This window comes from Pleurodeles waltl, chromosome 7 (assembly GCF_031143425.1).
Source record: "Pleurodeles waltl isolate 20211129_DDA chromosome 7, aPleWal1.hap1.20221129, whole genome shotgun sequence".
Classification (NCBI taxonomy): domain Eukaryota; kingdom Metazoa; phylum Chordata; class Amphibia; order Caudata; family Salamandridae; genus Pleurodeles; species Pleurodeles waltl.
In genome coordinates, this window is record NC_090446.1 from 202,180,016 (window position 1) to 202,195,108 (window position 15,093).

Sequence of the window (15,093 nt, forward strand, 5' to 3'; positions counted from 1 at the left end):
AAAAACCGTCTGCCAAACTCATAATGACCCCCTGTGTCTGGGGTTCAACAGGGAGTTCCAAATCCTGTTTTATGGTTGGTTTACGAGTCCTCTCGTATATGAGTACAACTATCCCTTTCTCCATATTTTCCTTCCAAGCCAAACATTGCAATCTTCTTAATATTCAAAACATAAATACAGAATTGCAATGAACTCAATTACAAGACACATTCCAGTTGGTTGTCTCTATGGCTACGTTTAAAGTTCTTCTGACTTCAAAAGTATTGCACCACACTGTAATGGAAAGTAAATGCCCATTTTTGACAAAACCCCTGAGCGGTTTACTTCGACAGTCACTCTCCTTTTAGTTGCAAAACGAATTGAGAAACATGAGAAAAAATCGATTTGCTGAGGGTCACATAATTTGATCAGGTGGTGAAATCAGGATTAAAACTCCCGTTCTCCGACATTTAAAGGTAAAATCAAAGACAATCTGTGGAACATAGCTGAAAAAGTAAATTGTAAGTTGTACATACATTTCAAATATTACATACCAGTTGGTCTTTGTTGGAGAGTATTTTCTTGAGCGAAACAAGTTCATTCTCGATGTAAGGAATACTTTTGTGTAAAACAGCCTGATAGTGCATAACAAAATGAAAAGCAGAGATGATTAACAGAGCATGAGTCCACAAATAGAAATGCTTCCCATTTTATGTGGTTTTTGTGCTGGCTCCACCCTGCTGTCGTATTACAAAAGAGTGGATGGCTCTGAAAAGGAGAAGCTGAGGTTACTACTGCGAGGCATCACTGGTCATTTTTAAATGGCAGGAAAGGAAGAAGTCAATATTTTCCAGTTCCATATTTGGTCCTTGTCTGCAACAATTACTAATTTAGATTGGACCACAAAACTTCAAATCAGACTGTGAGCAACATTAACCATGAGCGTATTAAAGTGTCGACTTACAGATAGCTTCAGCTGCCTGCTGTTGAAGCCCTTTTGACATAGTAAGATTTGGGCCACCCACTTGGCTTTCCTATATAATTTTGTGTTTGCCTCGCTACAAAAGCATATATTCTTTACATCATTTCTGATTGGAAGACTTTTATCCTTCCACCGCTGTCGTACGGTGGCTGTTTTTTAGTGTGTTTCAGCACTGAAAGGGTTTGCATCGCTTTCCTGTCTCCCTCTCTCCTGTGCTCACAAAACCCCATTCCCACCATCATTCATCCGTTTTTTCCACCACCCCCCCGCACCCCTTCTTCAAAATATTTTTATACATTTTGTTTTATATCACTTGTGTAAAGACCTAGCAGTTCGTCCTCCCGTTACCTATACGCACTTTTTTCATTTGTTATCTCGTCTAGGACACTACACTGACACAAAGCCGCTCGCTTTTATGATCCTAAATCATAATTTTTCACCGACAGCTCCCACCCACTCAACCTCCACTCCACGCTTTTTTCAATTTTTTTCTGAGAGTTCGACAGCTGCACACTGCTATTGTGTGTCCACTCCCCCCCCCCCCCCCCCACCCCCACATGCATTGGATCTAATGCATTCTTTTTAATTTGCCACTCAAAGCAGGCCATAAGGCATCTTGGAACAGCCGGTTAAAAATAAAGCAAAGAGATGGCCTCCCAGTTAAACTGCATGTTCACGGAGACAATGTATGAATGAAGTGTATTTTGTTTAAAAAATATATTTAAAGGTGGCTGTTATGCTTGCTTATACATCCACGGCGGTCATCTTACAATGACCTTTATTAAAGCAAAAGAAAAAGCAAAGATAGTCGCCATGCATGCCCATTCATATGCGGCGACCCTCTTTGAATGTTTTTTCTTTTTCTTGCAGAAAAATCATTACATTTGTGCGCTTCCATCTAGGCAAAAAAAGCATGGCAAAGACAATAGGTTTCGTGGATGCACAGTATTATGGCTTCATCAATGACTGCTGTTAGACCAGCTTTGTCTTTGGGTTTAAGGATAACGAAGTTGAATAAATCATTTTCAACACTTCTGCTTGCTAAAAAAAATTATTTACCCATGGTTTAGCCTGTCCAAGGCCCCTTTCACAACTTTCTTGTGAGGTACCCTCTACAGTGGGATTCCAGAATTTGGAATAAAATGACCCACTGTAACACTACCCAGGGAACTCCTGCTACTGAAAGCAGCCCAACGTCTTGTGCAGCCAAGAGAGGAAAATATTGAACTACCAAAGGAATTCGAGCTTGAACTGCAACTTTCTGTGGAATTTTTTCATTTATTATGGGAACAACAGAGTTCCACATTTAATCCTTGGTATTTTGGCACCCCTGGAGTTACTTGTAGACTCGGTATTGGTAAACGTGGTGGTGCGAAATTACCACATGTAATTTCGGGAACTTTGTAAATGGTCCTTTCAAGGGGCACTTATGATTCACTTTGTCCATATACTTTCAGTGATCTTTCAAGTGTGGGCCCTTTGGCGGACACAGGATTGTCCTAGTAAGTGGGACTTCAGGCTTTATGAAGCAGGGGGACTCTGAATTCACTTCACAAGAGGCAGCAACAAGCAGAAACATGTTTTTCAGTACACCTGGAAAATGTGCTTTTAAAATTCAGCTGACATTGTAGTAATGCAAGTGCTTTACATGGGCAGGTACGGTCTGATATTTTTAATTTGAGAGGCAGAGTAAATACTCGCACTTCTCTGCACTGCTGCAATTCCTTTCATGGGAGAGTACCGGAAGTTCTCAGGGGTAATCAGGTACTCTAAATAGTGAGTACCTGCACTTCTGGATTTCAATTTAGAGCAATGAGTAACGTGTTAAAAATTTATTTTATTTTATTGCAAAACAAGTGAGAAGTTGTGAGCAACATCACTTTTTGGCAAAAGGTTCTGGTAGGCAATCCGTTTCAGGCAGCACAAAAAGGTTGGCTCAATCGCACAATGTTCTTTAAAGGCCTTATTACACGTACCATGAAATTCCAGTAGGGCTAGTAAAATACAATTCACTGCCCATCGGAATTGCCAGAATTGTGGGTTTACAGCACATCGGTGTTTCAACTAGGGACTTATCCTCTAAGCGGGCAAACTCTCTGGGATAAACTAGGTGGGAAAATGATAAATTATCGTGGGATTACTTAATTACAGAGTAATTAATATTTTCCAGCGTATTCCTCGCCCTCCTCTCCTACCCCCAGATTTACAGATACAAGTCCTAGTGGGAAGGCTTGGATTTTCCTCTCTGCTACAAACTACCTGGTGACAAAGGAGCGAGAAGTAGAAGAGTTTGGAGCATTGATGGTGTTTGTTGGTTTTTTATCAGTAGCAATCATTCTTGCAATCAGAATTTATTACCAAAAATGTGTACACCATTTTCCAAAGATTACACTAATACAATGTCACAAAAATTTATTTTGTTAATTTCTTATTCTGCACTCCAAAACAACCACTCCCACTCATTAAAAAGAGCAAACACAAGTGTGACTCTGGATACTGGACTTAATTTATAGTGAGAGGCTGGTAGACCTCTCAACCCTGGGTGAAAAGAGTGCACCCTAGAAATTATTAATGCTGCCACTATTCAGAACGTAGACAAAGGGATTGATCAGCTCTACTCTTTGGAGAAGGAAAGGGGAACTTTTTCATAAATGTTGACATATGGAAAGTCGGTGTTCTAGTCTTCGTTTTGGGCACCTTGCATTACAATCACTATTTAGAGTAACATTCCATCATGCATCTAGGAACAAAGACATGTAGAACAGTGCTTACATCAGCCTGATATATTTCTCATTTTTAAAGCATGGAGTACACATCTGTAAAGACGCACTGGAATGGAGTGAGTAGATACGGTACCTTCTATGTGTCACTATGGGTTGGAATCCTCTTATCTAGGCATTTCAGTGATGCATGAACATCCAACCTTCTACCTCCTCATCCAGAATGTGTTTCAAGTTCACAAACGTGGAGGGGATATTACATCGATAGTACTCTGGTACTCTATCATCCAATGCCTGGAATACAGAAGTCTCAAGGTGTGTGTAATATCAGGGAACTCAATCAGAATGTCAAACCCAGAAAATCATTCAGTAGCAGAAATGAGCATTGCAATCAGCTAGTTATAAACCCCGTTTCAGTGCACAATGTGAATATTGTCTCAAGGGGGCGTGGCTTCGGCCGTCAAGATGGCGGTCGCACTCTGAGAGTGCTCTGGACCCCTCTGTCATCCGCCAGAGGAAGCCGACCCTGTTCCCACCCTGTAACACGCATCCAACAACTCTTATGCGCTCCCTGCCTACTAGAGACCCCGAGGAGTCAAGGAGCGAGAAGCGGTGGCGCCCGGGTCCCGCGGTGGGCCGCCCGATCCTGTGATTAAGATGGCGGCTCGGACCATGGCACCCTGCCGCGGTCCCCGAAAGTAGCGCTGAGTCCCGAATCGGACGCGCTAGGAGAGTGCGGTAACAAAGGCGCCGGAGAGGCCTGGTGCCGAGACCCTGCGCGAGGGCGGCGGCGGTGGGTGGGCGGGAGCCCCGGCTGCCGCGGGTCTCTCTCCCCTCCTGGATTGAGGAGGCCGTCGGGCCTGTAGCCTGGACGCGGAGGCGGCGGCCTCGTGCCTGGCAAGTGAACCCCTGGCCGCACCAGAGGAAGAACAGGCCAATCGGGGCCGGAGCGGCCTAGAATCTTGACGGACCTGGGCGGCCCACTGCCCAGTGGGAGGAGACCATTGGACTGCTTGGTCTCGGGCCTTGCAGGAGAATTGCCGGGCCCTCCTTGCTGAGATCCGGAGGCTGTCTGGGAGGGCGGTCCGGGCCCGGACGGCTGCCCTCGACTTTGGGGCCTGCCCTGCAGCATGCGGCTGACGCAGTGACCCGGCGCTTCAACGCACCAGACGGACCGATCCCTGCCGGAGGTTGGACCGGCGAAAAGGACAGAGGTGAGTGCCGGACTTGCGGGGGCAGCGCCGGACTCATCGGGGCGCTCACGCCGAGAAGCTTCTGACGGGAGTGGGGACCCGTGCGGAGTGTGGGGGCCTCCTCATCAGTGCTGCTGGACACCCCCACCCTGCCCCTTGTTTTTCTCCTGTCGGCACGTGGCGCCACGAGGGCTCTGCACTAGAGGGCAATTTATAGTGAGAGGCTGGTAGACCTCTCAACCCTGGGTGAAAAGAGTGCACCCTAGAAATTATTAATGCTGCCACTATTCAGAACGTAGACAAAGGGATTGATCAGCTCTACTCTTTGGAGAAGGAAAGGGGAACTTTTTCATAAATGTTGACATATGGAAAGTCGGTGTTCTAGTCTTCGTTTTGGGCACCTTGCATTACAATCACTATTTAGAGGAACATTCCATCATGCATCTAGGAACAAAGACATGTAGAACAGTGCTTACATCAGCCTGATATATTTCTCATTTTTAAAGCATGGAGTACACATCTGTATAGACGCACTGGAATGGAGTGAGTAGATACGGTACCTTCTATGTGTCACTATGGGTTGGAATCCTCTTATCTAGGCATTTCAGTGATGCATGAACATCCAACCTTCTACCTCCTCATCCAGAATGTGTTTCAAGTTCACAAACGTGGAGGGGATATTACATCGATAGTCCTCTGGTACTCTATCATCCAACGCCTGGAATACAGAAGTCTCAAGGTGTGTGTAATATCAGGGAACTCAATCAGAATGTCAAACCCAGAAAATCATTCAGTAGCAGAAATGAGCATTGCAATCAGCTAGTTATAAACCCCGTTTCAGTGCACAATGTGAATATTGTCTCAAGGGGGCGTGGCTTCGGCCGTCAAGATGGCGGTCACACTCTGAGAGTGCTCTGGACCCCTCTGTCATCCGCCAGAGGAAGCCGACCGTGTTCCCACCCTGTAACACGCATCCAACAACTCTTATGCGCTCCCTGCCTACTAGAGACCCCGAGGAGTCAAGGAGCGAGAAGCGGTGGCGCCCGGGTCCCGCGGTGGGCTGCCCGATCCTGTGATTAAGATGGCGGCTCGGACCATGGCACCCTGCCGCAGTCCCCGAAAGTAGCGCTGAGTCCCGAATCGGACGCGCTAGGAGAGTGCGGTAACAAAGGCGCCGGAGAGGCCTGGTGCAGAGACCCTGCGTGAGGGCGGCGGCGGTGGGTGGGCGGGAGCCCCGGCTGCCGCGGGTCTCTCTCCCCTCCTGGATTGAGGAGGCCGTCGGGCCTGTAGCCTGGACGCGGAGGCGGCGGCCTCGTGCCTGGCAAGTGAACCTCTGGCCGCACCAGAGGAAGAACAGGCCAATCGGGGCCGGAGCGGCCTAGAATCTTGACGGACCCGGGCGGCCCACTGCCCAGTGGGAGGAGACCATTGGACTGCTTGGTCTTGGGCCTTGCAGGAGAATTGCCGGGCCTTCCTTGCTGAGATCCGGAGGCTGTCTGGGAGGGCGGCCCGGGCCCGGACGGCTGCCCTCGACTTTGGGGCCTGCCCTGCAGCATGCGGCTGACGCAGTGGCCCGGCGCTTCAACGCACCAGACGGACCGATCCCTGCCGGAGGTTGGACCGGCGAACAGGACAGAGGTGAGTGCCGGACTTGCGGGGGCGGCGCCGGACTCATCGGGGCGCTCACGCCGAGAAGCTTCGGACGGCAGTGGGGACCCGTGCGGAGTGTGGGGCCTCCTCATCAGTGCTGCTGGACACCCCCACCCTGCCCCTTGTTTTTCTCCTGTCGGCACGTGGCGCCACGAGGGCTCTGCACTGGAGGGCAATTTATAGTGAGAGGCTGGTAGACCTCTCAACCCTGGGTGAAAAGAGTGCACCCTAGAAATTATTAATGCTGCCACTATTCAGAACGTAGACAAAGGGATTGATCAGCTCTACTCTTTGGAGAAGGAAAGGGGAACTTTTTCATAAATGTTGACATATGGAAAGTCGGTGTTCTAGTCTTCGTTTTGGGCACCTTGCATTACAATCACTATTTAGAGGAACATTCCATCATGCATCTAGGAACAAAGACATGTAGAACAGTGCTTACATCAGCCTGATATATTTCTCATTTTTAAAGCATGGAGTACACATCTGTAAAGACGCACTGGAATGGAGTGAGTAGATACAGTACCTTCTATGTGTCACTATGGGTTGGAATCCTCTTATCTAGGCATTTCAGTGATGCATGAACATCCAACCTTCTACCTCCTCATCCAGAATGTGTTTCAAGTTCACAAACGTGGAGGGGATATTACATCGATAATCCTCTGGTACTCTATCATCCAACGCCTGGAATACAGAAGTCTCAAGGTGTGTGTAATATCAGGGAACTCAATCAGAATGTCAAACCCAGAAAATCATTCAGTAGCAGAAATGAGCATTGCAATCAGCTAGTTATAAACCCCGTTTCAGTGCACAATGTGAATATTGTCTCAAGGGGGCGTGGCTTCGGCCGTCAAGATGGCGGTCGCACTCTGAGAGTGCTCTGGACCCCTCTGTCATCCGCCAGAGGAAGCCGACCCTGTTCCCACCCTGTAACACGCATCCAACAACTCTTATGTGCTCCCTGCCTACTAGAGACCCCGAGAAGTCAGGGAGCGAGAAGCGGTGGCGCCCGGGTCCCGCAGTGGGCCACCCGATCCTGTGATTAAGATGGCGGCTCGGACCATGGCACCCTGCCGCGGTCCCCGAAAGTAGCGCTGAGTCCCGAATCGGACGCGCTAGGAGAGTGCGGTAACAAAGGCGCCGGAGAGGCCTGGTGCCGAGACCCTGCGCGAGGGCGGCGGCGGTGGGTGGGCGGGAGCCCCGGCTGCCGCGGGTCTCTCTCCCCTCCTGGATTGAGGAGGCCGTCGGGCCTGTAGCCTGGACGCGGAGGCGGCGGCCTCGTGCCTGGCAATTGAACCCCTGGCCGCACCAGAGGAAGAACAGGCCAATCGGGGCCGGAGCGGCCTAGAATCTTGACGGACCCGGGCGGCCCACTGCCCAGTGGGAGGAGACCATTGGACTGCTTGGTCTCGGGCCTTGCAGGAGAATTGCCGGGCCCTCCTTGCTGAGATCCGGAGGCTGTCTGGGAGGGCGGCCCGGACGGCTGCCCTCGACTTTGGGGCCTGCCCTGCAGCATGCGGCTGACGCAGTGGCCCGGCGCTTCAACGCACCAGACGGACCGATCCCTGCCGGAGGTTGGACCGGCGAACAGGACAGAGGTGAGTGCCGGACTTGCGGGGGCGGCGCCGGACTCATCGGGGCGCTCACGCCGAGAAGCTTCTGACGGCAGTGGGGACCCATGCGGAGTGTGGGGCCTCCTCATCAGTGCTGCTGGACACCCCCACCCTGCCCCTTGTTTTTCTCCTGTCGGCACGTGGCGCCACGAGGGCTCTGCACTAGAGGGCAAGTGAAGAACTGGATTCCGGCCCCCAAGACAATTGAGCGGGGGAGAACGGTGCACTAGACTACTGTGGGTGTGGTCCGGCGGGAGCGGCGCCGGACCCCTTGGGGTGCCGTCCCTGGGCTTCCTCCCAGAGAAGAGATGGACTGCCTGGAGATCCTGATATTTCCAGACTACACCCGCGAAGTCCAGACCCGGCGCCGGACTTACGAACACGTCAAACAAAAGCTCAGGGCAAAGCAACTTTCCTATATGCTCCTGTTCCCTGCGCGCCTAAAAGTCCTTTTGGCCGGAAAACGTAGTTTTTTGAATCCCCAGAAGAGGAGTGGGACTGGTTGACCGAGGAGGGTGTCTGATCTCAGGGGGGGGCCCCCTGGTCTGGCTGGGGCTCCCCTGGGGGCGGGCCTCCCTCCCAGATGGCGCAGCAGAGGGGCCAAAAGCGCACTAGATCTAGGCGTGGGGACAGAGGGGCCCTGAGGATCCTACGTACAAGGGCAAAGACTGTGGTCCTGATCCCAGGTCCGAGGAGATTCCGGTGGGTGTCCTGGATGACCCAGATCTGGCATATGTGGTAGACAGTGACCGCTTGAGCCAGTCTCCGACGCTCGGCTGATGACATCAACACGATCTACTCTGCGGCATCCAGGACTTAATCAACACCGCACAAAGCCGGCGCATACAGACTGGAACGGGTCCTTACCCAAAACAGGCAACATGCCTGCCACCTAGCGTACCTGGCTTAGACTTCCGTCCATAAATTGAGATGATCCGTCTTAATGGAGGGGTCCACCACTCCACTCCAATGTCAGTCCTTTTGGCTGTATTGTTTAGGTTGGGTAGTTGGGCGACAGATGCTTCCTGGGTTGAAGTATGGGGTGCGGGTGGTTGGGGATGAAATGCTTCTGTTGGGGTTAAACCATAATGTCTTTGTTTTCTTAGTTTATTGCTCAAAGCAGTTGTCCCTGTCCCCACTAACAGACACTCTGCACCTTGACACACCTGCACACCTCACGCGTGGCCCTCACTGACACAGCTACTCTCATGGAACCTGAACGGCCTCCTAGATAAGATTAAGAGGTCGGCTGTATATAGAACTCTTCGCAGATACACCCCCTCACTGGTCCTACTACAAGAGACACACCTCCTTGGGACTAGGTGTCCCATGCTTGCGAGGGGAGGGTATGATAAGGTTTACCACTCAGGCTTCTCTAGAAGCTCCAGGGGGGTGGCTATCCTACTTCATCATTCACTGCCCATGGTGATTACAGCCACGTAGACCGACCCATAGGGTAGATATGTTGTAGTGTCCGGGTCGCAACATGGGCTGCCACTCAATCTCATATGTGCATACGCCCCACCAACCGGGTTCGAAGCTTTCCTAACTTCCCTTCGTCAGGCTGTGGCAGGACTCCCCCAAGGTACTACACTAATAGGAGGTGACTTCAATGCCGTTCTAGATCCTGGACTAGATGTGTCGGGTGACATCACCGCCGGCTGAGCAACGACCCTGAACAGCTGGTCCAAAAGCCTCGGCCTGTGCGAGTTCTGGACAACCTGGCACCCCAGAACAAGACAGTACACACACACACCTCAGCAGCCCATAAAACGCATGCCAGAATTGATCTTGTGTTTGCACCCGCGCTAGACATTGCCAATGTTACCGGGGCCGAGATCCTACCTAGCGGAGTCTCCGACCATGCACCAGTACAAATCCGCTAAGGCCGCATAGATCCCACCCATCGTCCAATGCGGCGTTTGAACGCATGGTATCTGCAAGGCGAAGAATACAAAATAGCAGTTAGAAACCACTTACACAATACTTTGAAGAAAACCTGGGATCGGTGCAGTCCCTGGGTACAGCCTGGGCCGCATGTAAAGCTGCCCTAGAGGGCACACCAAACATCTCCTTCACGTGCGTGAGCGAGCACAAAACTCCCAGGTAACAGAGCTGGAGGCCCGGGCACTACGCCTTGAGCACTGGCACTCCGCCTCTCCCTCGGCCCCTTGCATGCCGCAACTCAATAAGGTGCGTGAGGAGATTAAACATTTGGTGTTGGAGTCCGCGAAACACATTTGGAGGGCGTCAGCAGCTCGAGTGTATGGCTGAGGGGACAAAAACAGGAAACCCTTACATTGGCTAGCCACATGGCCCATGGCTAACAGGGTAATCTCAGAGATTATAGATGATGCTGGGTCTCTTTCCAAGACACCTAGAGAGATCGTGCCAAGTTTTGCTTCCTATTACGCACGACTATATGAGGAGTGCCCCCGACCACTGGCAGAGAGGGAGTCCCCCCTTCTCAATGACATTACCCTCCTCAAAATTCCTCAGGGAGTAAGAGATAGATTAGAAGAGGCTATAAATTTGGTAGAAGTTACTGGTGCGATAGCCACCCTAGCATCAGGTAAGACCCCAGGCCTGGACGGCTTCCCAGCAGAACTGTACAGTAGATGCAGCGGCATCCTAGGTCCTCACCTACTCAACATATGACGAAGCAGAAAGCAACGCTCAGTTCCCCTCTGGAACCGACCAAGCCACAATCGTGGTAATCCCCGAGACTCAACCTCCGTCACAGCACTTTTCGGATTATCGGCCCATTTCCCTCCTGAACATTGGAGTTGAAATACTGTCCTCAATTCTCACCTCTAGGCTGAAAACAGCGCTCCCGTCATTGATTCACCCCGATCAATGTGGCTTCATGCCCTCCCGAAGTACTAGACATTGTATCAGGTGGCTGCATTTGGCCCTGGCGCACCGCGGAGTCTTGACCCTATCCCCCATGGCCCTACTCCTACTCGATTTCAAAAAAGTCTTCAACACCGTGGACTGGTCCTACCTTGATCGTGTCCTGCGAGGTAATGGATTTGGTCCCAAATTGCGAAGCCTAGTGGGGCTACTATACTCTCACCCAACGGCTAGAGTACAGGTGAATGGAGTGGTCTCTGACCCGTTTCCCATCAGCTGAGGCACTCGTCAGGGATGCACTTTGTCCCCGCTGCTCTTTGCACTCGTAATAGAGCCCTTGGCGAAATTGCTGCGTGAGGACCCTCTGATTGAGGGATGGTCTTGGCCCACAGGACCGGAGGACCGGGTGGCGCTTTACACTGATGACATTCTCCTATACATCGCTAACCCAGCCACAAGTGTCCCACATATCCTACAGATTCTAGACCTCTTCTCGGAGGCCTCAGGCCTAATTCTAAACCCCTGCAAATCTTTACTGGTTCCTCTACACTCCACGAGGGACTGTATTGACTGGCAACATAACATCCCCATCCGTCGAAATAGTTTCAAATACTTGGGAGTCCACATCACCCTCATTCCAGAACTAGCGTGGGAACTTAACGTCACACCACTTACTACAAGAATCAAAGACGATCTTCAGCGTTGGCAATCCCTACTTCTCAATCTGCTTGGGAGAATAGCAATCTATAAAATTATGGTCCTTCCTAGGCTCCTTTATTTACTACAGAACTTCCCATACCCAATCCCCAAGAAATGGTTCAAAGAAATAGACTCAGTGGCGCACTATTTCCTGTGGAGCGGTACCTGCCCTAGACTAGCCCTTACTACTTGTCAACAAGATGTTTATGACGGAGGGTTGGTAATGTCTAATATTTACTACTATCACCTTGCAATGCACTTGCTTGTAATTAACTATTGGGTGGGAGGCGGCTGGACAGACCCCGCATACCGACTTGAGCTCCACACACTGGGCTACCCTGGGGTCTTCGATGCTCTTTATGGTTGCCCGATTCCCCGGACTATCCCAGACGTGACTAAAGTAATCTTGTTGGAGTGGCACGCAGCCCAGAAGGTGTCGGGCTGTTGGAGTTGCATTACTCTACAAACCCCGCTATGGCATGGAAAATTACTCGCTGAGGTTGCGGGCTGGAAGGGTTTCAGAGATGGGACAACATAGGGATCTCCACATTGGGAGCCATCTGGAGGGATCACAAATGAGGTCCTTCGAGGAGCTCCAGGGACTCTTCTCACTAGTCACGACACAGTTCCATAGATACCTCCAGCTTCGCCATTCTTTGCTAGTGCACACATGAGCGGGTGAACACATTCCAGAGTACAGCCCCATGGAAGCGAAGGTACTAATGGGAAATCTAGGCAGAGGCGGAGTTTCCCAGATCTACCACTCACTGATAACCAATACCTCATGTTCCCTTGAGGGACTTCGCCACAGGTGGGAGGAATGGGTGGCGCCAATGGAGGAAGAGGAATGGAGAGAGGCATTGATGGCACCTCGGACCCTAACGATGGCTACCCGATTCCGTCTCCTGCAAGTCCTCTATCTACACACAGCGTACCTTACACCTGCAAAATTGCACACAGCAGGCCTCCGACCCACAGCTGACTGTCCCCGGTGTTCCAACCCAAATGCTAACTTCTTCCATATGGTATGGGCTTGCCCATTTATAGGGACTTACTGGAAAGCAGTCATGAGAGAGATCTCCAGGTCCCTGCATCAGGATCTAGATGTGGCACCACTCCCACCCCTGCTAGGGGTCATGGGTGATGTGGGGTTGAGGAGGGCGGACTGGAGATTTGTGGGAGTGGCATGTCTGGTGGCAAAGAGAGACATTATGGTGGACTGGAAAGCCAGAGCAGCACCGACTCTGAGTAAATGGAGACGGGGAGTGGACTGGTTTGCACAGCGCGAGAGGCTGGTGCACGAGGCCAGGGGGTGCCCAAATAAATATAACAAAGTGTGGGTTAAGTGGGAGGCCATGACATATGACTAGCTCAAAACAAAGCCCTGCAATTGGAGGAGTGGCGCCTGTACCAAAGGAGATGGTGGGAGGATTCCCTCTCCTCCTTTTTCTTCTACTGCCTATATCCTTCCTTAAGAGATTGAGACCAGGTTATTGATTACCATCTTGACACACAGATATTGCACATTGAGTTCTGTCCGGAGCAGGGGTTGATTGTGTTCGAGCACCAGTTGTTTTCATATCATTTGTATATGTGGTATCATTATTTTATCGTCTGGTACAAAACAATAAAAATCTCTTTATTAAAAAAAATATTGTCTCAAAACATTGACACAAAAGTCGCCAAAAATATTGAAATGTGTCATCATAGAGCAGAATATTGCAGGTAAGAATATCATGGCTTTTATTGTTTAATATAGTTTTTTTAATATAGTTATTTATAATATAGATATTTATTTATATTGTAATGTTTTAATATGTTGTATATTGTAAGTTACATATACATTGTTATTAATTTGTAGTTTGTATTTTTTTATTGTTTGCAATTTCTTTAAAATGTTACTTTTGTTTTTATTAATTTTGGTAAATTATTGATGATTTGTTTTCTATATTTAAACGACTGCAATTTATGAATTTGATTATTACTTGATTATTATTATTATCATTATTTGATTATTTAATTGATCATTTTTTAATGAATAGACTTTTTCCAATTTTTTATTTTTTATTTCAATTGCATAATTAGATTATTAATTTAGTAAATTATTTGTTTTAAGTGATTGATATACTTAACTTGAAAGAGTTATTTTTTTAATAAGTAGTATTCTTGTAAACATGCTTACTCGTGATTGATTTAATTTCTAAGTATTATTTCCATAGGGTAGGACGTTTTTTTCACTACTTATTGTATTGGTCTAGAGTTTTTAAATGGTAAATGCTGCTTTAATAATTAATTTTGTTTTTTAATAAGTACTTTTATTTTAATTATTTATGTTTGTACATTTTATGAATATGTGTTTCCTTGTAAAGTATTGCAAATATATTTTATTGCTTTGTATATGTATTATTTAATTTATATTTATAGGGTATTAATTTCTTATGTTGTGCTTTTTAACAATATAATTTATAAATTATATATTTTATCCATATCTTTCCCTATTGTTGCTTCAGTTTGAGTGCTAGAAAATAATAAATGTGACTCCCCCAAAGTCCAACATTAAACTCACTGTTTAGGTTGGAGTGAGAATAGTAATACTGATCCCTTCAAAGTCCAACACTTGCCCTACTGAAAGTTACGTTGGAGTGGAAGTTAGTAAATCTGACCTCTCCAAAGTCTGAAGACTTTTTACTTTTACAAAAACTTTATTGCAGTTCAAACATAAGAAACAAATTCACTGGATGGCTTCAGCAAAGCATGACATCATACAGATACAACCAAAAATATGAAATAACATTCTCTTGTGTGAGTATCATACATGAAAAGTTATTTTAGTGTTGTAGTTTGGAATCTTGCTCTGGGCAAGACTGCTGGTTCAAGGGTGGCACTACTTATGTTTGTAGGCACCTATGCCTATCCTACAACAAGTCGCAACTGTAGTCCCAACCCTTCCGGCTCACTAGCAGTACTGCACCAATAACCCAAACAGTTAAAGGTGATTTGTGGCAGCCTTTAAGCATGGACTCAGGAGTATGACATCTCAGGGAGTGTCGTGGTTAAACGGAGATTACCCCTTTCTCACAGATTCATTATGTCTCAACCAAACACAGGCAACAACAAAGATGCATTAATGATTCAATAGTTTTTATTTAATACAATCTGCAATCTGCGGTAAATCACATGGGCTGCAATGATTACGATAATGAACAGTGCAAGAGATAAAATTGTAAAGACAAGAGTCATGATTATGAAGACCCCCACCATCTTGCGATAGCATGGAAAGACATGAAGTGTATAAAATGTAATAGTATCCTATCATAATAGGCCTAACCTTCTACCTAGAGGAGAGCTGGGTATGTTAAACCTAATCTACCAATGCCATGTCCCTGTAAGGAACCCCCAACCCT

The 15,093-nt window shown here is 48.3% G+C and overlaps 1 protein-coding gene across 1 annotated transcript in view; it reads right to left on the bottom strand.

Annotated features, from left to right (window-relative positions):
* Nucleotides 1–646, bottom strand: part of OCSTAMP (osteoclast stimulatory transmembrane protein) — a 257,044-nt gene extending 256,398 nt beyond the window's left edge. The window contains exon 1 of the mRNA XM_069201962.1: nt 534–646. Coding sequence (XP_069058063.1) covers nt 534–580 — 47 coding nt within the window. The 5' untranslated portion in view covers nt 581–646. The remainder of the gene's footprint in view (nt 1–533) is intronic.
* Nucleotides 647–15,093: the final 14,447 nt, after the last annotated feature.